The 24,581-nt window shown below is 41.4% G+C and overlaps 1 protein-coding gene across 1 annotated transcript in view; it reads left to right on the top strand.

The window, feature by feature from the left end:
• The first annotated feature begins 678 nt into the window (after nt 1–678).
• PLCXD3 (phosphatidylinositol specific phospholipase C X domain containing 3) overlaps nt 679–24,581 on the top strand; it is an 86,240-nt gene continuing 62,337 nt past the window's right edge. The window contains exon 1 of the mRNA XM_084503984.1: nt 679–861. Within this exon, the coding sequence (XP_084360110.1) occupies nt 759–861 (103 nt within the window). The 5' untranslated portion in view covers nt 679–758. The remainder of the gene's footprint in view (nt 862–24,581) is intronic.

Genomic DNA, 24,581 nt, shown 5'->3' with positions numbered 1-24,581 from the left:
ACAACATAAGTGGTCACATTGAGGTCAAAAGATCAGGATTGCTGTAACAGCTCAAGATGGTCACTGAGCTTTATCAGCTTCACTAATTCATTGATCCAAAGGCAGAAATAAAATTGCTTTGCCAATGCCAACCTTTAAGAAGCTGCCTCTCGAAATAAAGTTTGGTTGGGAATGATAGTGGATGATACTACTTTACACCATCTTCAATAGCCACTACAAAATCACAGACCCTAAAAAAAAACATATCATTGAAGAGGGTTCAGGTGAGGAACGATGTTTTTTAACGCAACCCACTGCACAGAGTTTATATGAGGAGCAACCTGAGCCAGTCATGGGCTGAGAGACCCCTGGGGGGCCACCTGTCCCAGCACAGCAGGCATTTATTTAACCCACCCCCTGCCGAGCTCAGGGGGCTGTCATCGACCCCACTGCTCGCCCTGAGGCAGAGGAGGCAGCCGACCTCCCCCGGAGCCCCCTCCCAGGAGCAGGCCAAGCTCGCAGCGCCCGGGTGGCTCCGGGGGGTAAACGGCGGAGCCCGGCAGCCCCCCGGGGGGCGGCGGCAGCGGGGGCCGAGCGGAGCCCGGCGGGGGGTGAGAGGGCGGTGGCCCCGCGGGGGAGAGGCGGCGAGGAGCGGGGCGGTGCCGGGCGGGCGGAGCCGAGCCGGGCCGGGCCGGGCTGGGCTTGGGCTGGGCTGGGCTGAGCTGAAACGAGCGAGCGAGCGGCTGGCGGTGGGAGAGCGGCAGGGGCACGGCGGCGGCATGGCTTCGTCTCAAGGCAAGAACGAGCTGCGTTTCGCCGACTGGATGGCAGCCCTGCCCGACACCATCCACGGCACGCCGCTCACCAACCTGGCCATCCCAGGTAAGGGCCGCCCCGAGGGTTCCCTGCCCCTCAGCCGCCCCCGGGGCTGGTGGGGGAGATGGACGAGGGACGCGGTGGCCCGGCGGCGGCTGGCCCCTCGCCCGGGACATCGCGGGGTCTGGGCCTCGGAGCCCGGCTACAGCTGAAAACATCAGGAAAAAGAATTTAAAAAAAAAAAAAAAAAAAAAAAAAGAAAAAAAAAAAGCATGCGGTGTTGCTGTCCGGGCTCCATCCCGGCCGCAGTTCCAGCGGCATCGCGGCGTACCGGCTGTGAACTCTGTCTCTCTCTCTCTCTCTTCCCCTCCTGGACTTTCGCATCCTTTCCCTGAGGAAGATGAGAGCCGCGGCTGCACCCAGGCAGAGCAATCGTCGCAGTCCAGAGCGCCACGGGGCTGGGGCGGCACTGGTGAGGGGCACCCCACCTGCCAAACCTCTTCTCCAGCACCCCGTCCCCTCCACGATCCCCTCAGGAACAGGGCTGCAGGGGTGCTGAGGTGTCTCATAACAACCCCCTTAGGAGAAATGCCCACTTCTTGCAAGTTTTGTGTAGCAGCTGCTTGCATTTTGTAACGCTGGTCAAAGAGGGTCTTAGTATTTGAAGTCTGTAGAATCGTAGCGGCATTTTTACTCAAGCGTGTCCTCAGTAGTTGCTCTGTTCAAATGCAGGTGTGCTGTTTTAAAACACTTCATGCACCTCGTAGTCCCTCACAGTTTATGCAGGCTATGGGTAGCATTTTTACTTCTACAAGATTTTATTTATTTATTTATTGCTTGATTGTATGTTGAATGTATGGTGTAAAAACCTGCTCCTCCTCAGCATAGGAAACCAGCATCTGTAACTATAACTTGACATATGTCAAGCCCTGCTGGAGCTATAAAAACCCTTTGGTGTTAATAATTCTTCCACAACCCATAGGCTGTAGGATATTCTTACAGAATACTGGCTGTGATGAGGGGTGAGGTGGTTTGCATTCGTTGGGTCTTTACAACTTAAGTATATTGTTCTAGTCTTTTTCTTGGTTTTGAGATCACGATCAAACTTACTTGTGTGAAATTGCTTTAGAAGTGCATCAACTTTAACTGGTTTCCTTCACTGAGGCTTTACTGGGGCATCTCTCACCAAGTGCTCACAGTTACTTTTTCATAGTCTTTTTGCAAAATACAAGGCAGGTTTTCACAGTAGACCTATCTCAGAGCTTTGGTGCAGCTTAGGCAGTAAATAATACAGGCTTTCAGACGTTTTATTAACATGTCTGAATTGTTTCTTAAAAAATAACCTCCTGCAGATTCTAAGTGCCAGTTAATGCCAGCACACCATTAAGCAGTGGGCAGGTTCTGCAGCCTTTAAGTGCAGACAGTGACCCCTCATATTGACAGAAGGGTTTTCTTGTAACAGTGATGTGTGCAATCTTGTCTTTTGTGAAATCAGCTTCAAAACTTCTATTACTTATGTGGCATATGGTGAAGACCTTTGAAGTTTGCCCTTCTGTTGACAGAAATTGGCATAAACCTCACTTGTTTGTCCATTTCGCTTTTAAAATGCTATCTTTGAAAAAAAAAAGAGCTGTCTGGGGAGTGGAGAAGTACAGCTCACAAATTTGTCGGTATCAGAGCATGCAACACAGGCTCTGTGGGTATCAGTGCAGTTGAAGTAGTAGTATCTTCTGAAAGTAGATTTACTATCATGTTCAACATATGATGCATGGAAATACGCAATGTTAGTGCAAAGGCAAACCTGGCATTGATTTAATCAGTCAAGAACAAATAATACTGTAGACATTAATCATGTTTGTTTGCAGGTTTTTTCCTATATGACCTCAGCCAAACATTAATGCTATATGTGTGTTATAGCTATTAACAAAAGTACTGCTACCCAAGTAGGTAATGTAAGGAGTGTGCAGAAGCAGAAATCTATTATGCCAGGTTTATAGTTTTAACACGAATTTTTAACTATTTTTGGAAACTAATTTTTTCAACTTTCCAATTACTGTCTTAACGCAGTCATAGAATTATTGCTATGTCTTATAAATAGCATTTTCTCTGCATTTATTTTTATTTTATTTTCCATACTCAAAGAAGTAAGCAGTAATTTTTTTGTTGTTGTTGTTCGTGTTTTTTTTTTTGAGCAGGATATAAATTTTACTTGCAGTAGAAGGAATACTGACTTTGAACTTAATCCAGCCAGATAGAATTCAGTTCAGGAGCCTGAGTAACAGTCCAATGCTAATGTCAAGAAAACCTAGTATTAGCTTGAAAATATTAGAATGAATTTTCCAAATGGATGTATGGATTCCAAATGGATCCAATACGGATGATGTCCTGGTATATTAGGGAAAAATGTTGTTTTATTAAAAGTCATTGGTAAAGTTCTTATTATTTAGAGGGACTACCTGGAATTGAGGTGATACACTGTTTGCACTAGCATGCATGCTGTTGCAGAAGTGAAACACCAAAAATGTAGCATTTTCTCATGATAGTATTTGAACAATTCTGTTGAAGGTAGTGCTCATACTATGTTTAAAAACACGATAGATCACACATAATCTGTTGTTGTTGTTTTTTTAATGGTCAGTTAAGCTTATGCAGGCACAAATATATACTGTTCATTAACACTTAGGCTTCTATAGTGTTGGATTTTGTCAGTATCCCAGTAAATCCATTCACTCATTTCACTCTCTGCAACTCAGGCCAAGAATTTTTTGTGAGATGAAGAGTCTGATAGAGTATGCAGAGATCCCTAACACCAACTTTATCTGTCAAACTTTTCCATTTGAGTGAGGATGGTACCATATACCATAGTGTTTCCTTTGGTTCTGCTGGCAGTACCTGTGCTCTCTTGTACTGCAAATGGCAGATTTTTCTCAAATGAAGGATACCAGTAACAACTAATGGTATGCGCTACGTAGAAACAACAAAATCTCTTAGCTACCAGGAAATAATACCATGCATATTTAATCTTCTATTGCTATGACAATTAGAACAATGAAGGAATATATTCAGCCTTAGGTGTGTGTCTCCTAGTGCTTGTAAACTCCCTCGTATGTTAAAAGATCTGCCTGGCTGAAGACTAATAGTGTGGTTAAGGAAAAGGTGAAGGATTGTGGGTTGCTGCTTGGTTGGCTGCGGGGGTGTTTTATGGTCGTCAGTAAGGTGTAGCATTGTTGAATGCCTGTGCCTATTTTACCAGGGTAAGAAATAGCTTTCTGTAGATAATGCAGGTTTATAGAACTGAAATCTTTAGGCCCCCAAACTGAGGTTAGAAGGCAAAGTATTGAGTCTGCTCTGCTGTAGTAATGCTCACTTCTTAATCCAGGTTGAGGACATGAGCTATGTGCAATGCAGTAAAATAGACGTCAGTAGGCAGCATCTCCTTATGAATTGACCCACTTAGTGATCAATTAACTTTATCTTATTGACAGTCTGGAAATATGTATGTAGTTTTATGAGTCTGAAGTTTTTATACAAATCATTTCTAATATGTTACCTTTTCCCCTAGTGCTGATATTCCAAGCTTCTGAGAAACTCTTTAAGAATAATTTACAGTGGGGAAAAAAGTGTTTTCCTTCCCCAAGTAGCTATTCCTTCCACCAAAATTGGTGCTTGCCTAAGATCAGCTTTATGAGCAATTCTGATGTGTGCTAGGGATGTGTCTATTGTTCAAGTAGTGCAGATAAAATCTTCTGAATGAATTTAAGGCCCAAAATACCTCTTGAGTGCCTCATTTTGAGAGCTGGGACTCTTCAAGCATTTGTTTCTTATGTTTTTTGTGCTGTCTTTGAGTAGATGAAACCTTTGGCCTCAGCATGTGCTCTTTTTGCCTCAGGATTCTCTGTGAGCAATGAAATTCTCAGTGAAAATTATTTTCACAGTGATACCAGCTTGGCAGCAGAATTTTCTCAATGTTACTTCCTTAGGAGGAATGCACAGGATCTGAAGAACGTCTTTTGTTTCTCAGATGGGATTTTTTTTTTCTATTTTGACCTATAAAGTTCTTTGTTCATTGGCCAGAAAGCAATTACTAGACACAGTAGAGCTAAAGTTGGCTCATTTTAAATGAGAAGGAGCTTTTGGCAGGTGGAATTTTTTTTTTGTGCTACCCAAATTTAGAAAGAGGCTCAGAGACTTGAAATTTGTATTCCCTACTCTCCTACCATCATCATGCTTTGAAAAGAAAAAGCAAGACCTTACAAAGAATCATGTTATAAGAAGGGACGATGTCTGTCAGTGTTGAAGATTTTTAGTAAGTGTATTAAGGTACGGGAGATAGTGCCAGGAGACCTGGGGAAAGCATGCATGTTGTAACTGCAATATTTTAGCCATTTGTGAATGACAGCACTGCTGAAGTAATATAGCAGCTCTTTTCCTAATGATACTTTAAATTCCTGTCTTTCATTTTAATATCTTGCAGATGTTTGAGTGATTACTTCTTGGGCGGACAATTCTCATTTTCAGCCCCATGGGGAACTTCTTTCATCTTTAAAAGGGCTAAAAATACTTCCTTGTCGGTTACATACATACGCGACATTTTCACTTTTTAAGTGTTACTAGGGAGCTCTGTAATTTTGAGCCCGAAGAGCCAATACATTGGATTACCTTAGAGTAATGTATTTGGGAAGTGTCTGGGACCTGTTTCATCCTTATCTGTCCACTAGTGGTCAACAGAGTACCTATTCTTCCCTTTCCAGGGTCTGTACAAAATTACTTCTGCTTAGAACTGGGAACTAATAATGCAGGTAACCTTCTAAATAAGTTTATAATGCAAGTTGCTCACTTAGCTTTTGGCCTAGACATCAAAGTCTAGAAGAACTCTTTCCAGTGCACCCTCTCTTCTTTTTCAGTGTTCTTCTACCTGAAATAAGTACTTCACACTTTATTTTCTGGTCTGAAAATGAAGATCATCGTAACTGACATTCCTGACTTTTTTCTTTCCCTTTGGTAGCTATTTTCTTGATAATGAGCTTTTTTTCATCACTTACTGTATGATGAAAACCTCTCACTGGCCTTCGACATGCTAATAGGTTATTACCAGTCTGTTCAGAAATATTTCTGTGTCACAGTTTCTTGTAGAATTCACCATTAATTCACTCTGCCATGATGTGTTTCTAGTATGCAGAGAATGAGGCTGTATGGTTCCTCTTACTGCCACGGAAAATGGGTAATTCAGGCCCTTAAGTTACCTGCCCATCTAATACAAGAAGTAGTTTGAAACTGCTTTTTCTCGGTTTCCCAGCAGGAGTTTCTTATTTAATAAAGCAGTCTCCTCTGCCTTAGTTCCTGCAGAGCTGGCTTCTTCTCTGACCCTCCTAGCATTCCACTATGTTGGCAGGTGCAGCAGAGGAAAAGGCTGCACTGCCATCTGGAATTATTCCTTTCTTTCCACCTCACTGAATTTCTGTTTCATTTCATCTCTTGGCTGAAAACTAACTTCCTCTTCTGTCTGTGTATCAGAACTGCACTTCTAAAAATTTTTAACTCTGCAAATGTTTTATAGTTGGTAAGTTTCTGCAGTTCTTACTGCATTACAACTTGTTCTGTATCTTTCATATGAGACGATACTGCTTTGCATATGCTCAGACATACTCAAACATGCAAATAATTAAAAACGTAGGTGCAAAGCAGACCAAGTAATGAAAATGTAGCTTTAAGTAGAGGGTTTAGCCCTTATAGTGGGCTTATTGTATTTAAAGAAAAACTGTAATGTCTTCTACTGCTCTGCAGATAGAGATTAACTACGTTACTAAATCCAAAAAGTATTTATTAAAAATCAATATCTATTTCTAATATATCTATAATCAATATCTAACTAAAATGTTAGCAAATAACAGAACTGTTAAACAGCAGTCTCTTCAAAGATCAGAACAGGGAGAATAGGATTTTTACCCATACATATCTATTCGACAAAGCTTTCAGTACTGTACAGAATCCTTCTGGAGCACATTTCCAGCATACAGATAGACAAAGGCATAATGTGATGGGCAAGTGATTAGCTGATGGGTTGGGCTCACAGGGTTCTAGTAAATGGGGTTACATAAGGCTGGTGGACAGTCACCAGTGGGGTTCCACAGGGCTCCATTTTGGGTCTAGTTCTCTTCTATGTTTTTATGACTGACTTGGATCCAGGACTTGAAGGTATACTGAGTAGGTTTGCAGATGGTACTAAACTGGGAGGAGCTGTTGACTCCCTTGAGCGTGCAGAGGCCTTTCAGAGAGATCATAACAAATGAGAGGACTGGGCGATCACCAACAATGTGCAGTTTAACAAGAGCAAGTGCCTTATTCTGCACCTGGATTGTGGCAACCCTGGCTATGTGTATAGAGTGAGGGATGAGAGGCTGGAGAGAAACCCCACAGAAAGGGATCTGATTTTGGTTGATAGTTGAATGTGAGCCAGTATTGTGCCCTGGCAGCCAGGAGGGCCAACCATACCCTGGGGTGATTAAACCCAGCACTGCTAGCCGGTCAGTGGAGGGGATTGTCCTTCTGTGCTGTGCTGGTGTGGCCTCACCTCCAGCCTCACTGTGTGCAGTTTGGGGCACCACAATATAAGAAGGGCATAAAACTAGTAGTGTCCAGAGGAGGGCTACAAAGATGGTGAAGGGTTGAGAGGGCAAGATGTAGGGGGGAAAGCTGAGGTCCCTTGGTTTGTTCATCACAGAGCAGAGCAGGCTGAGGGGAGGCCTCATGGCAGCCTGCAGCTCCCTCACGAGGGGAGTGGAGGGGCAGGCGCTGAGCTCTGCTGGACAGCGACAGGACCCGAGGGAACGGCATGGAGCTGGGACAGGAGAGGGTCAGGCTGGGGGTTAGGGAAAGGTTCTGCACCCAGAGGGTGGTCAGGCACTGGGACAGGCTCCCCAGGGCAGTGGTCATTACAGCACCGAGCTGTCGGAGTTCAAGAAGTGTTTGGACAATGCTCTCAGATGTATGGTTTTGTTTTTGGTGGTCCTGTGTGTAGCCAGAAGTTGGACTTGGTGATCCTTGTGGGTCCCTTCCAACTCAGGCTATTCTGTGATTTTTTATGATCTTGTTCCTTCAAAGTAGGTGTAAGTTACGGGTGCTTAGTTTGTGAGCATATCTGCTTGTGTAGTCCTTACAGTCCATGGGACATTGCAAATAATATAGTTTGGGAGAAAGAAGATTCAAAATCTGAAAGTGTGGTTTTTAATTTAAACTTTTACAACTTTGGATGTTTTCTGTGTGACCTACAGTAGCATATGTTGGTTTAATCTTTTTTCACTATTCTCAACAGCTCTATATTATCAACTGATAACTATATGGAAGTACTGAAATGCTAGGGTAGGCATAAATCAATGTAAACAAATGCATTATTTTCCCTTTTCAAGTAGCCTGCCAGAAATTGGAATCACTAGTGGTTTCCTCTAGGGGGATTTCAGTGATGAATAGTTTGTGTGCTTATTTTCATGTATATATGCTTGTGATGGAAAACTGTGCTGCTTATGTTTGCATGGCTAGACCAACTGAGGTCATATTTCACACCTTTGTAGTAAGGGTTCGGTTTCTTTATTCAGTATAGGAAGGTAGCAAAGAGATAGTTTGTGCTGAAAGTGGTTGGGTAATCTGGAGCTCTGAAACAATGTTATGTGGTTGTGTTTTTTTCTACTTTTGACTGTAAAAATACAGAATTGCAGTTTATAACAATAGTAGCCCCTCCCCAAATTGTCATCCATCCAAAATGCATGAAGCAAAGCTGAGGATCTTTTTTTCCCTAGAAGATGGATGCCTGGTAGATACCCTGCTGAAAGGTGCTGAGTGCTGCCAGCTCCAATGGGAGCTGAGGGTGCTTAGTCTTTCATCAGCTCAAGCCCAAGTGTTCTGAAAGGATCTTTTTTGTAGTGTTCCTAATGTACCAGAATGTCATATCAACTTAAAAGGTGTTTCTCTTGGGGTGAGATGTAATATATTCTGTTCTCTTCTTTTGGAAGTACAGATTCTGTTTTTTCCTGTCTAGAATAAAACTGTGTCATGGTTTCCACCATGATCTAAAACAAATCACCAAAATGTTTTTCAAATGCTTTGCTGCCTTTTAAAATGTCCCTGTTCCTATTAAATAATGTTTGATCTTTTCTTCATCTATTCTTTCATCTGTTTAGCTTGCATACCCGGCGATTAAATGCTTCATCTGAGTGTTTCAACTATGAAACAAAGTATTCCAGAATACCTGGAATAAGAGAAAAGGAGGGAAGGAAACAACAGACGCCCTTAGCTATGGTTCCAGACTTGGCTCCCCTCTGTCTGTGACACTTGGGTTGTCTCAGGTGATTGGGAATGTATGATGAACTACTGCTACAAAGGTGAAAACTATCCAGGAAGTTTACTGGATTATAATTTTTGCTAGTGATTTGAAAAAGCCGGGATAAAGGGCATTGAGCTAACCTGACCTTTAAATAACTTCTACAGCTGCTTTTTTTAACAAAATGAAGCACAGTGAGATGAGTAGTGTACTTTCTTCTTTTCTTTGTTGTGGTGCTCTCATCCACAATGTATTAGTGTTTTTTGTTTTCTCATTTTTTTTTCCCTTTAAATCTTATTAAGCATTTGGCAAGTACTTATAGTTTGGCAGCCATGCAACTTGCTTTTTTAACTACAAAAGGTTATGTTGTGGCTTAACCTGACAGGCAGCTCAGTACCGCAAGGCTGCTCACTCACTCTACCTGGGTGCAATTAAGGAGAGAATTGAAGAGGTAAAAGTGTGAGAACTCATGGGTCGAAACAAGGGCAGCTTACCAGGTAAAGCAGAGCAAACCAAGGAACCCACTCGCTGCTTGCCATCAGCAGGAGGTGTTCAGCCCCTCCAGGACAGCAGGGCTCATCACCTGTAATGGTTTCTTGGGCAGACAAATGCCATCACTCTGAACGTCCCCCCTTTCTCCTTCGTTACACCAGCTGTTATTGCTGAGCACGGCACCACACAGTGTGTGACATCCCTTTGGCCAGCCCAGGCCAGCTGTCCTGGCTCTGTCCCCTCCCAGCTCCTGGTGCACCCCCAGCCCCTCGCTGGCAGGGCGACAAGAGGAGCTGAAATGCCCTAGGCTCTATGCAAACACTGGCAATAACTAACACATCAGTGTGTTAGCACCAGGGTTTTCATGCTAAATCCAAAACATAGCATCATGCAAGCCTCTGTGAAGCAAATTAACTCTATCCCAGCCAAAATCATGACAGATTGCTAAACTGGGACTGAAGTGAGAGCATTTAATATGTGAGTAGTGTAGAGCATTATGCAATCAGGCTGTTGGTTTACTGCCTCAAAATGTTTTAGTTTGTGTTTACTAAGTACTTCTGGAATATACATGTTGAGGAATATTCCTCAATTCATTCCTCAAAAATGAATTGCGAATGTGTGTGCATGGTCATGCCGAAGCCAAATGACATGTTCAGAAGATGTGCTAACCAGAGAATGACTGGAATTGTCTTCTGATGTTTCCCTTTGGTGTCTGCCATTAGAATGTAAAGAAGATATGGAGAAGTTTTAGCTTTTATTATCTGTGAAGGTGCTGTATGATCTTACAAAAGCTGTCAAAAATCTCTGCGGTGTCTTCCAGTGTAGACTAGAGCTATTAATCTCAGGAAGACTACTCGTGTTATGCTCCATGGGATGTGGAACAATACACTCACTCCTAAACAGTTTTATAGGAGAAGGTTTTTTTTTTTTTTTTTTTTTTTTTTTTCTATTTGTGAATCATTAGTCAGTGCACTGGGGTGAGCTGGGGCTGGATGAGGCTATTCATTATCAGAAATTCCTGTTATCCACAAAAAGGGGGAAGAGGGTGCTGACTGAAAGTTCTCCTAGAGACGAAGATCTGACTTGGACATTAAATAGCAGATGTGGCATGCATTCATCTCTGTATCCAGCTGCACTGAACAGCATGTTTGGGGGTTGCATCATTGGATCCCCAAAACCTCCTATCCACAGAAGTGCACTGGAGGTGGCTTTGCTCACTGCCTGTGTGTAACAGGCCTCTGAGTACAATGCAGGAGTCAGCAGCATATTTCTTGGTCAAATGAGCATGCACTTAAATATTATTTAGGCCATTTAAGTATGTGAACACAAATCCAGAATTTTCCATTTCAGGCAGTGTTTTCTGGTGTGTTGTGTTTTTTGTTTTTTCTTTCTTTCTTTGTAGTACAACTTTCTCCTATTTGTCTCATCATTTCTAGAGCTGAAATGGAGGCTTTTGCAGTGCCATGGAGATGCTTAGTTTTGATTAACTTTAATCTGTAAAGTATAGCCCAATTGGAGTTCTGGCTTACCCTACTTATGATGCAAAATTGACAGCCTTTACCCTTTCCAGTAGGAGAGGTTGTCTCAAATGAGTCCTGTCTGTGCTGGGAAGAAGTGCATGTATTTTGACCTTCCAGCCCATGCTTCAGAGCTTATCTAGTAGTGCAGGCTTTTGCTGCAAGAGGGAGTTGGACTCATGCCGTCAGCTAAGTGTTATTTAGGACATGTGCCTAGTGAGTGTTTTGAAAAACATATTTTATAAGTTGACAGTAAATAAGTACAAATCAAGCCAGCCTCAGTACTTTTTGGATGTAGCTGTCTTACAGGGGAAACAAGCCAAGGGACACTGTGAAGGACATGAACAGTGCATGTGCAGTTGAATGCTGTTGTTTCTAGTGTGTAAGAAGCAGGAAACACTTTGGCAATCACAGTGTATAATATGGAGAACGCTGGGTATTTTTCTAAGGTCAGTTTTAATGAAGCGGCTGTTAGTGATGCAGCCTCTTCTGGATGGAAATAGCATGAGTATGAACTGATAAAAACAGACACTGAATTGTTTGAGAGCTCAGGACGGCGTGGTAGTGGTAATGAGGAGACGTGGTTTGGTTTTGACCCATTCTGCATTTGGTCTGGTTGGGTCCCCCTGCTTTGCAGTGACTGGAACAAGTCACTAAAAGACTTGTCTGGTTCGTCCTATGATTGAAGTCCCTAGCTGTTGGGAAGTGTACTGTCTACACCTCGGAATTACTGGTTTGCTTTGAGACTGCATCCTTTACAGAACCAGGAATGATCTCTGGATTTGGAAAGTGTCTTCCAAAGTGTGGCAGGAGTGTCCTGTTGTTATACAGACAAATAGACTTAACGAGGATTAAAATGAGCTGGGGTTATGTGGCCATGTGTAAGACAAGGCTAAGAACTGCTCTGCTGAATGAGATCAAATGTGTGGTTGGCTTAGGGTACTGACTTTGCCATCTTCTGTGGCCTGTGTCCATTGCTCCTCTGGCCTGAGCATTTCTTGGAGCAAAAGGTGTCATACAGATTATTATGTTTTGTAATCCTTGATGGATTTTTTTTTTCCCAAATAGCTTTCAATCCATTAGACCATGAGTAAGGTTCAGTCAGTCTTTCCCTATTCCCCTTGGCCATTGGAGAATGCAGGGTTTGCAAGATCATGAGGAGAGGACACAAGGCTTTGTGACACTACAGATCAGTGATGGGAGAGCTTAGCTAGGACAAGAGGGGATGGAGAGAAGTTTGGTTCGTTGCCTCTGCAATTGCTCAGGTTTTTGACAGTAAATAGATGCTGGAAATAGCAACAGAAGGTGTCCTGGGAGCAGCAGATACAACCTGAGCTCTTCACAGCTGAGCGTGGCTGTGTGACAGTGATGGAGGTCTTGTTCGTGGTCTCCTGGAGCCTGTGAATCTCTGACTGCTGCAGACCTGGAGGGGGGAGCCTGGAAATTGTCCTCATTGTTCCACCAATGCTCAGCAGCTTCTGGCTGCTTACAACATTCCCCAGCTTTGGAGGAGGAAAGCATCTTTCTGAATCTCATGCAGTGTGCTGCTTACCCTAGAGGGGCTAACATTTGTGGTAGTATTTGTCCAGTCTAGCCTGCTTCTCAAGTCTGCAGGCAACAATAGGCCACCGCTACAATGTTCAGATCTGGATTTTATCTTTCTTTGGCATTGCTTCCCCAGATGTGCCAAGAGATAAGGTTTCTTAATCTTCAAAACACCTTTGTCAGTGTGAAATAGCTTGAATTTTATCAGAGGGAGGTGGTGGTGGTGTTTTGTTGTCATTTTAAGCTTTTAATAATAAGTGCTTTCATATTTTGAATAGCACTCAGAAGTGCTGATAAACAAACAAACTTAGTGCATTGAAAGCAACTTCTGAGTCAAGTGGGAGATAATGCTCTTTCCTTTCAAAATTACTGTTGTCTACAAAAGTATCTGTTCTTGGAACACAGAAGCAGGGAAGGTAAATGCAAACTGTTTTGCATTGAGCTTTCTTTCATCTATTATTTTATTAAGTGTGCGGTATGAACTGAAGCTAACAAACTGATGCTTTGTTAGAGGATATGTAAAGCAAGTGGAAGTATGGAGGCACATATTTCTAACACATAATCCTTTAAAAATAATTGTGGGGGGGGGGGGGAAATCCAGCAATCATGTCTCTCAAACTTGAATAATAAATCGTGAACACTGTGCTAATCTAGGAAGCAAATTAATGCATTTTCAAAGCTTCCACCAATGCATGAGTAAACCAGGAAAGGCTGTGTGGAGGGAGGGAAGCAAATCTTATACTCAAAGTAAGCTTATTACTGGAGTTCAACCTATTTCACAGGCAAGTTTGTTTTGGTATTGGATATTTGATTGGATAATAGAATTTACCAGCTGCTAGGACAAATTTTGAAATCACTCTGCTGCTGCTGGGCCTGGTTTCCCACTGCCATGCACTATGTGTCATAAGTTCAGAACTGTCCAAAATGTCACTAAATCGGAGCAATTACTCTGTATTTTTACCTTGCGTGGTGTATTTAGCTATGTGGTAGGGATCAGAGTCTCTTCTGGTTAGCTCTTGATGAGCTCTAAGCGGCTTAAGAAAGCAATGCTGATTAGGTGACGGACTTCAATACGACCCTGTTAAAATACCCAATGCAACTTATTTGTCAGAGGGATGAGTACCAGCTTACGTTGCTTCCAGTCTCCAACTGAACCATTATTAAATAGCTACATGAAAGGAAAAATAATCTGTCTTCAAAGTGCTGGAGAATTTCAGAAGTTTTACAACTTAGCCTTATCCCGAAATTCATTGTCTTTCATTATGACCTAAATATAAATTAAGGAAAAACTAGAACAGAAAAGGAGGATTTGGGATCTTACCTACTGCACTGTTAAAGTCAACTGGCAGATGCCCTGCAATGACTAATGGTGCTGGATCAGGCCTTTGGTTTGTTGTTGTAGTGGGTTAAGGAATGTACAGAAGAGAAGCAAGTCACAGGTAATGTAATCCTTGTTTGAGACAATGTGTTGCTGAAATATCACTAACTATACTTTGGATTTGGTCTGCAACATAATGGTGAGTGAAGCCAATTGGCCTTTCACAGACTTGCCCTGTTTTACTGTAAGAAAATACATGAGGCTTTCAAGTGCTTCAATGTTTACTTATAATAACATGTTAACATTTAGGCAGCAGTATTTCAAAACAAGCTAGTTTATTTTCAAAGCCTTCTCAGGGCTTTTCAGGTGTTCATTTATCTAAGTCCAGATAACTCTTGGGACAGGTCGAGGTTATAACTTCTGGTTTTGTCTCCAGTCCAAATGTAGTGAGTACAGAGGGGTTGAGATACACACAGAAACAGAAAATATTTTCCAAGAAAGGGCTTTAAAATGTCCATGGTGTATCTGAGGCAGTATATGGTTGTTTCATGATAGCAGTATCAGTCTGTTTTCTGAAGCCTTGAAACACCAGGATGTTTATTTTTTTCTTTTGAGCACCTTCCTCCAGAAAATCAATCCTTTTGCTTTGATCTCTGTCTGATCTCTGATCTTGATGGGATTGTTGTGTGATAGCACTTGGTGTGGGATAATTTGAAACTAAGTAGTTTAAATATTTAAGTTTTGGGGTGCAAGGGGAGAAGAACAGCTGTCAGAAACAGCATGTGGATTTGTGTATCGAAGCTAAGGATTTTTAGAATTTTGATGTCTCGACTGGTGCTGAGAAGAGCAGTGGAGATCCTTCAGATGTCACGGTGCATATTACTGGGCTGGATGGCTTTGATATTAGCACAACCAAAGTGTGCAGCAGACTAAGGCAACATCTCTCTATCAGTGTGTAAGAACACAGATACTTGGTGTGGCTCAGCAAGGACCGGTGTCTCACTTCTCGCTTTTACTGATGCTTCCAGAGCAAGGTGTGAGATCAGATTTGGTAAAGGGGACTTATGGTCTGACATGTACTTAAAACTTGTCTAAAAGAAACAGAACTTGAACAGTGTGCCTGTCACTTACGCATCTCTGCAGCCTCAGTACTGAAGACAGATTGTGAAGGGTTCATATCCTGTGTTACGGCAGGACTTTTTCTATGCTTCACAGAGACAGAAAGTTAAATGGGTTGTTTAAAGTGGGGAGCTGAAGCAAGATGGGAAGCGAACCCAAATTTCACAGAACTTGATGTAGTGATTTAGCCTTTGAGCCATGCTGTTTCCTGAAGAGTAGTGTAATTCAGAATGGACGTATTCTGCTCTGAGAATGAATTACAGCTATTATAGAGGACAAAGGGGTATCCAAAGCATCTCATTACAGACATCACATTAGAAGGTGATGTCTTGTACATGAGACTTGTGTGGTTTGTGCTTCATAGAATCGTTAAAGTTGGAGAAGCCCTCCAAGGCCATCTGGTCCAACCATTCCCCTACCACCACTGTCACCCACTAAACCATGTCCCTAAGCACCACATCCAACCTTTTCTTGAACACTCCCAGGGACAGTGACTCCACCACCGCCCTGGGCAATCTGTTCCAGTGCCTGACTTCTCTTTCTGAGAAGAAATGTCTCCTATTTCCAGCCTGGTGCAACTTGAGGCCATTCCCTCTAGTCCTATCACTAGTTACCTCTGAGAAGAGGCTGACCCCCAGCTTCCCACACCTTCCTTTCAGGCAGTCGTAGAGAGCAATAAGGTCTCTCCTGAGACCTTCATTACGTCAGTGAGGAAAGGAAGTGTTTCTTGCAGGAGAGTGTCACAAGTTCACTGGTCATCAAAGGGCATGATGGCACACAGAGCAATAGGTTGCACAGCCTTGGGGGTCTCTGAAGAGGAAGAACAGTCCAAGGCAAGCAATCATAGGGAGGCTAGAAGGGGAACCAACAAAGCCAAGGTTCCTCACCTCATTTGAAAACCAAAGAAAGCATTACAGTAATGTCAGCTAAATAGCAGGTTTGCAAGTTCTGGAGAGAAGGAGCTGGCCAGTCAGCCATGGTCGTGCCTACTGCCTGTGGGAGTGATGCACCCCCACTACCTGTTCTGCTGAATGTTTCACAGGGCTGTCCAGCAGCACTTCTTTCCTTCTCCCCAGCTGAATCATAACTGGTTTGTTTTATCCACGGTCCTCAGTCCCTCATGCAAAGCTTCTGAGTGTGGGGTTTGTTTTCTGAAATGGAAATAGTTGAGGAAATTGTGCATCACTATAGTCTTTGGTATATGCTATTGCTGAGGAGTGGGAGCACTCAGAAGCCTCCTCTTGCGCTGTCTGAAAGCTTGGAGGAGGCACGAGTAGTTTCACCTGTTCATCCAAAACCGTGCAAGAGACAGAAGACAATATAGTAAGTTGAAAGGGGAATAAATATCCTGTGGGCTGGAGGGATGAGTACAAGCAATTTAGGTTATTTCAAAATAATGTTTTTGTTACCCCTCAGTCAGCAGAGATGCATCTGGGTGACTTCTTGAGCACTGCAGAAGATGGAATAACCCAGGGAGGTCGTTTGCACTCTCCTTGTGTATCTCACTGATGCTGCGTATGTGGTTGTGTAAGACAACTGTAAATACCTGTTACCATCTCTCACAGATTCACAAAGAGAAGGGGATTATAACAGAGAGAAGGTAGGCTGCTGCTGTGTTCACTTGTTAAATTTGTTGTATCAGCCTAGGATATCGTCATGCTCTTTCACTGAAGCATGATAAAGAAACTGAATTTCTGAGAATGCTGAGTCCCAGTCTGCTCCTAAACCCAGGGGCTTCCACACAGATTAGAAAGTGAATGCTGCCAGATTCATCTCCATCTTTTCAAAGCATTGTTTCAGAAAGCATCTGGAGTGCAACCCAGGAGTGGTTTGCCGACTGATTTTGCTTCTAATACTTGAGCAAAAGCAAAGGAAAACATACCCTCAGAAAGAGGGGGCACAGGCATTACAGTGTTATTGGGAAAATAAGCAAAACTTGCAATAACCAAAATGATACTTTACTGCTAAACAAAGAGGATATACCAGCCACTTCAGCAGATGCTGAGATCGTATGTGGGATCTGAGAAGACTGATTTATTTCTGTCATTCTTAAGTATGTTCTGAAAATACATATTGTTGTGATATCCCTATCCTTTAAATTTTACCCTCAGGATCTCTATTCGGAAAGAACTTCCTGTATACTGTTGCAGCACAGATCCTTCGTGCAAAAATAAATAAATAAAGCAACAATGCTTGCTGTAGAGAAGTTAAAGTAAAATGAGTGTTAAACCATACAGAAATGTGTGTTCCTAGCAGGATGAGGCTCTATTCTGAAGATTTGGCACAGAGACTGAGTTATTTTTGCAGTATTCAAATATTCCTTGAGTGCCAAGCTAGAATATTTAAAGTGAAAGATATCGAGGGAAGATGTCTTTATAGCTGCCAAGTTTAAATCAGTATATGGAACTGGTGAGGGCCAAAAATGATGTTTGCCAGTAGGGCTGTTTTTGTTGCCACATGCATCTCGACAGTGAATTTGTATTGATTTCAGAGTAAGTTTGAAGTATGTTTTGAGGGTGGAACTGATTGATGGCTTTAGGGGGAAAGAAAACCACCCATAGTTTAAAACCCTTTTACTGTTGTGTTCTATATCTGTATAGCTTGGTAGCAGTGCTTGTATCCAGTCAGTTTGAAAGGCATTCAGATGAAGACAGCACAAACTTGGTGACATTAAGTTCTGGGCAGAGCTGTTTTTTCGCTACTAAAATGTCTGGATATTGTTTCATTTAATGTTTTTCATTAATGAGCTAGATGAGAACAGGCTCATTACTGAAATACAGGGCTAATAACAGTTGAAAGAGGAAAACATTACCCCATACTGCACCACAGTGAAATGAACTTCAATTGGATAAAAATAAACTAATAGGTTGGGGCTGGACTACAGAATTATTTTAAAGTTACTGGGCAGAAGAGGGACTTACGTAGTAATTCTGGAAGAGATCTGTAGGGGAATGATGGCTGTGATTTTAACACATGAGGCAACAGGGAAGAAATTGCCATTGCAGGTCTCAGCTGCGTATTCTGAAGTGTTGTGTTTATGGTGGAGATGCCTGTATGCTGCTGCTGCAAATGCAGTATTGTGTTTGTCGTTACTAAAAATATATGCAGAAATAGAAGCTGAAAGTGAAGTGACAAAACCCTTAACCATGCCTGAGTGCAAGGAGAGGGAGTAAAGTAACATTGTAAGGATAGTACCCAGATACAACTCTGAAAATAGCACTGAGATGAGTAAGAGGTAATAATGACAGGAAAATACGTTGTTGGTGGATTAACATACTACATTATTCAGGAAAAAAAGAAATGAGGTATGATCCCCCTGAACTCCTTTAAACTTGGCTCACAAAGTCTTCCCTGCTATTACACAGGAATTTACATACTACCAGGTAGGTGCCCTGCCTGACACCAGAAACAGACTTTTCCCATCCTTTACTCATCTTCAGAAAACATGAGTTAAAATATGGTGTTTGCAAACCAAACTCAGTTGAAGTAATGAGCTGTAAATCACAATAATCCATATATAAAAACTAGAGGGCTTCTGCAGTATCAAGCTTACACAATCTTGTTGTGGCTGCAGCTTGGTATGACTTCACCATCACCTCTAGCTATCTTCGTATCTCAGTTCTCTTCCAATAGCTTTGGCTTTCAGGCTTCTTAGAAAAGCTACACTGCATGGGGGTAATGTCAGATGGACTGCAGCGAGCACTGGGCATCAGCAACACAGTAAGTCTCATTGATTTCTTCCAAACTGAGATCACCTTCTGGCAATATATATATATATATATATATATATATATATATATATATATATATATATTCTGTAAAAGTAATTTAAAGAATAGCAATTCATATTATTTATCCTTGTTCATCAGGGACAAGACTGGAGGGGGTACTCTACATTCAGAGGGCTGCTAGTGCAAACTGTGTGGGAGTTGCTCTAACTGATGCTGTATAAAAATTAATGCTGCTAGTGCCTTGGGAAGGTGTTCTTGCCATGCTGTATAAAAAGCCTGGGTGTGTATTGGAAGATTGAATTCTCTTACGTGGCTTGACCTGCTCTATGAGTTCTGCTCTGCAGGGGGCATCAGACTCTGTCAAAGTGATGCGCCTTTTCAGTGAAGTTTTGTGCTGAGTAGCTCTGTCTGGTAAAGAGCCAAGATCTGTGACCTTGGAGCCTCTCTCTAGACGTTTTTGTGTATGGCAGAGCCTAGCCAATTGAATTACAACCTAATAATTATGGAGAAATCACTCCTCATCAAGAAGCAAATTTTGAACTCTTTTGCCACTGAGTTGTGTGTGTGTGTGGGGGGGGGGGGGGGGGAGGTTTTTTTCTTTCTCTTTGTTGTTGTTGTTTGGTTTTTCTTTTTGCTTGAATAAGCTCTCCAGTAGGATGAGAACCATGGAGGATGGAGAACCACAGTTGAGCCTTAACTAGCCATTGCCCATTGCTATAATTCACATGAGAATTAAATCCTTAATGTTCTGCAGGAACCAAGGTGTATTCTGTCTTAGCAGAACTGAAAACTGGGCAGATGCAGGGAGAGGCACCAACAATTAAATGCACTGCTTCTTTACAAGGTGTAGTAGTACTTGTAGGTTAGCTGTCCCTAAGCCATGAGCAACACCTTACCAAACACTGTACGAGAGTTAATTCCTGGCTGTCATACTGCCTGTAGATTGCTTCTCATCATTCTTAACCTAGGCAGTCCAAGGCATTGTTTTTGGCTACTGCCTACACTGCCCTTTACTGCTGTGCCAGCACTTAAGCCCTAATCACATGGAGAACACTCTGAGAGATCCAATCCAGGCAGGGAGAAAATGTGATTCCTCCGTGTGTGGTTCCAGGGTGCTAGTCATGTTCTGTGACGCAGAATCACTTCCATTAGGTGAAGGCAAAACAGAGGTTAGACGATGTTGGAAGAAACAAGTGGTGTCTTCCTGTCTGAAGTTCATTTCATATATTAAATCTAACAGGAATTATTTTTAAGTGTGTATGTATAGAGGTGTGTGTGTGTGTAGATATATACAAACAGACACTATTTTTTTTATCTATTCTTACAGTTCCTAAGTGAGTATATTATAATGGTGTGATGCCTATGATATCAAATTACCCTGTTCTTTTCTGGAGAATGGTACTCGTTTCCTGACCAGGTCCTGAATCCTGAATCTCCAAAGAAAAGAAAGAAAGAAAACAAACCCCAGGAGATTACCACCGTATCTGTTCATCTGTCCATACTATCTAAACAGCTCTTCCATCCCTAAATAGTCCCCTTTTTACCTGTGTAAAGACATCATGCTTTTCAAAAAGTAGTTGAGGTTCACATGTGTGGCAGTGCCATTCTCTATGAATAAATGCATTTCTTACTGTGCTTTGCTTCATAACACAGTGCTGTGGTTGCTTAAGCTGTGTGTCACTGTGTAATCTCTTGCAGTGGAGTTTCAAAGCCTCAAGAAGAGCAAGTGGTGAGGAATTGCTCAGCCACAGGGAGGAGAGGGAAGCTGGTGGTGGAGGAGAGGACCAAATCCTTGCTGCTTCCTTGCGTTTCAGCCCTGGTATCCTGAGGGTTCAGTTGAAAATGATGTCCTGTAAATTATTGCATGAGCTGCCCCTTTACAGCTTTTAATGACGTTTTATTATGATATTAGAAATGATGAATTCCAGAGGAGGCCATTTGCTGCATCAAGACCATGAAGAAGATTAGTGTTAGAGACCCTGTGAGATTCATATTTTTGATGGAACTACTTCTTCCTACAGAGTATGAAAATGTTTCTGGGTCTGATTAAAGAATATGAGCAATGTTTTTGCAGGATGGCTCTCCTGTAGGAACATAACTATCACAGCATGCTCTGGGGGTAGTCAAGAAGTGAAATATAAATGTCATTTCTACTCCACATATATTCAGCTTGGAATTAAACAGTGTTCTTTTACCAATGAGGCTGCTAGCACAACTGATGGATTGAGAAATGAAATCTGTTAAAGCAAGATTAGAGTTCTTTCCAGAAAAAAAAACAAAAACAAAAACAAAACAAAACAAACAAAAAACAAACAAACAAACAAAAAAACAACAAAAAAAACCTTGAGGTTTCAGGGTTGCTGTAGAGTCTATCAAATGCAATAATTCTGTGTCCTGAACTGATTTCTTGTGTGCTACCTAACAGTGCAACCTGAGTAATCATTATCTATCATGGCCTTAGAAGTCTGTAGAGATCCTGATCTGAAATCCCTGAAGACTGTCATCTCTTTTCCAGTAAGTTCCATGTTGTCGGGGAAAAAAAAAACCCTTGGGAAGTAAGATACCTTTTTTCATTAACAGTTTAGCAGTTGAAAAAAGACAAGAGAAAAGGAATGCTTTATTTAGGGTAGAAAAATATTCATTTTCTGATTTAAAATAAGTTATAATACAGTTATGAACCAACTTAACTGCATGAACTCAGTAATGGCCAGATACATCAAACATAAAGAAATATTTCAAACCAAGACATTGTTTACAGCACCATGTAGATAGATGTACTAGCATCTCCTTCTTATCTTGCTGTCCAGCAGTGACTGTGTTTGCAGACTCCTAGGGAAGGGCAAGAACAGAGGCAAGAAGATCTGCTACTTCCCGTGTATATTCTTGCAAGCTTACTTTTATTTCACTGAAATGCTTGTGCATCTTCTAAACCTTGTGGTGGTGCTAGGTTAAGAGGCGTGTTTTTTCAAGATAATGAAAAAGTTCAACTAGTTCTGTTCAGAACACCTCTGAGGTTGAAATAACTCTTTATACTGTGACTTTCTCTGGATTCGAGTGTTTTCGAACTTCTGGGTTGCTTTACAAATAGGACATTTCTTATAAAGGACTAATTTGCAGGGAGCTGAATGCCCTGTACAGAGTACAGTACTCCACTGAAACACTCCAGATTAACCTCCTATTTTAAAGGTTTTTGAAAATGGAACAAATTTTTAGTTGAAAGCTTCCTTTTCTGTGACATTTGCAATCGAGATTTAAAAAACAGCAACAACAACAAACACACTTGTCACACATAGTAGTCTTCTGTGAGTGTGGACCTGGATCAGAATCAGGACTTGAAGAATGGAAACTCTTGAGAGTGCCAAGAGGAGCTGTACGTACCTGAGAACTACATACATTTCTACATACTACATACATTCCAGTGTTTTCAGTCCACTTCTCTTCTGTAGTTAGTTGTTGATGGCTGTCTTTGTTGAATAACCTATATTGAATTCTGTTTGGATTTGCTGTGAATCTGCGATTGTGGTCTGCTAATTCCCTCGGATGTTTGTTTTGTGAACCAACTGTGTAAGATTACTTTCCTCCAAAATAATATACTGTAGGCATTCTTGAACAGTAAGATATGTAAGCTTAGATCAATGGAATCACACACTTAAATCAGAATTACTTACTTATTTTTAAGTAACAGGAAATATTTCATGAAGTGGACAACACATCTCCTTAGTTTAGGATCAGTGATGTTACAAAAATAATCATTTTTCTGTTATCTTCAAGATATGAAAATGAGCTAATACCACCACTTGCAGAGAATTATGAGATATCTGTTAGAAACAAAACCATTATCACTTACTGTTATTTATTTATTTATTTTAAAAGCAAAAACAAACAAAAAAGCCTGCAAAAGGCAGAGGATGCTCCTGACAAGGTAATGAAAGAATGTTTCACTGTAATACCACTTCTGCTGTTTCCCCCAGTAGGAATTGTATTCAGTAGGAATTGTACCTGAATGACTAATGAAATGATTTACTTGTATGTGCCCTGAAGAACTGAGTTGTCTTGAGTCTTTAAGGAGCAAAAGTTTGTTTTCTTTTTTTAGAAGCCAGAAACAGGCAGCGATTTCTGAAAATACTCTTCTGAACACTGTGCAGAGAATATGTGGGCTGATGCAGTTTTTTGCTCTCCAGATTGAACAAGGAGTGAGAGTTGTAGCACAGTTAATCAGGGGAGTTTAATCATGGATTCAACATTTTATTACAAACAGATTTTTTCTCACTTTATTGCTTCCTTCATACCCGTTAGACTTACTCAATTGACTCACACAACAGACAGTTAATCCCATTGGTTGATAGATTTTTTTTTTTAATCTTATTGTCTTTCAACATTATTTATGAAAATTTTATCCTCAATCTTTTAAAAATCAAACTATTATTCTGTAGTATTTTTGTTAGGTAGTTGCTTTTCTTTTCCTCCTTTTTTTGGGCAGGAAAAAATGTTTGGTAGGGATTTTTCTTTGGATTTTTTTTTTCCTGCAATAATTAAGATCCCAAATATGGATAGTTTAGAATTAATTTATAAACATAGACTGTTTTGGGGTAGATTGTGGCTGGATGTTTTGGGGCAGACCTGAAAACAATGTGTTTTCCATTGCTTTAACTTACATTTTTAGTTTTTCTGGGTGAAGTATAATCCATCTGGTATCACAGTTGCTTGGGTAGGGCTCTTGCTCTCAAGATATTTTATAACGCTCAGATTCTAGAAGCTTACTCCTGTGCTCAAAAGACAGAAGGTCAGAATGTGAATAGGGTACAATGTGGCTGTGGTCTTGGTTCAGCAAGATGAAAAAAGATTGGTATATGCTGAATTAAAAATATGAGAAGGTATATCTTGAATGAAGTGACCCAGTGAACTTTCCTGAGCACTCATCTAGCTATTTTTATGAAAAGCAATTATGTGTGTGAAAGTAATATGAAGGAGTTTACTCACCACTGTGTGCTCTAAGGACTGTTCACAGGAGAGCAGATTGATGAATCTGACTGATAAATAGGCTGCAAAATGCAGACAGTATTATTAGTCACAGCTAAATTCACTCTTTCAAAGTAGAATGTGGACTAAGCTACATAATAGGGAGAGTAAGTTAAACTTCTAGGTCTGTTAAGTGTAAGGACTGGAAACATAAGCAGCTGGGCTGCAGAAGGTTGTTAGATGTGCCACACAAAGGCAGTGGACCTTTTTGGCAGGTGATCAGCAAAAAGTGAAGGTAGTATAGATAAAAACATTTTTAATTCCTTGTTTATGACATGAGCACCAGACTCCCAGGAAACAGATGATACCTGTTTTCAGGCTTCCAGGTGCTTAATGTCAGGTGGTGATTTATAGAAGGCAATATTTTTTTCAGTACATAACAGTGACAAGTGCATACCTGCCAAACTGGGATTTATTTTTTTTTCCTGGCTCTTGCTGAAATACGGTGTATGAGTTCACTTTCATGGGAATTGGTAAAAGCTTAAATAAGGATTTTCAGGTGCACCTGGAATTCACCAAATGTTGCTCTCAAGAAGCTGGACTTAGTCCAGTGATGAGGTGCACGTACATCTTGCCCTAGGCTGACCCATTCAAACCTCTAGCAAACCCATCAGCTCCCCCGAGGGCAGCAAGCATTTTGTTTTCTCAAGGCATTTTAAAAGCAACATCATAGTGTGTCCAAGTTCATGATTCCCTTCCCTACTCCAGGCTAGGATGCTTGTGTGCCTCTG

The sequence above is a fragment of the Aythya ferina genome (assembly GCF_964211825.1).
Source record: "Aythya ferina genome assembly, chromosome: Z".
NCBI classification, from domain to species: domain Eukaryota; kingdom Metazoa; phylum Chordata; class Aves; order Anseriformes; family Anatidae; genus Aythya; species Aythya ferina.
Note: the sequence above shows the minus strand (reverse complement) of the source record. Positions and strands in the feature narration are given on the sequence as shown.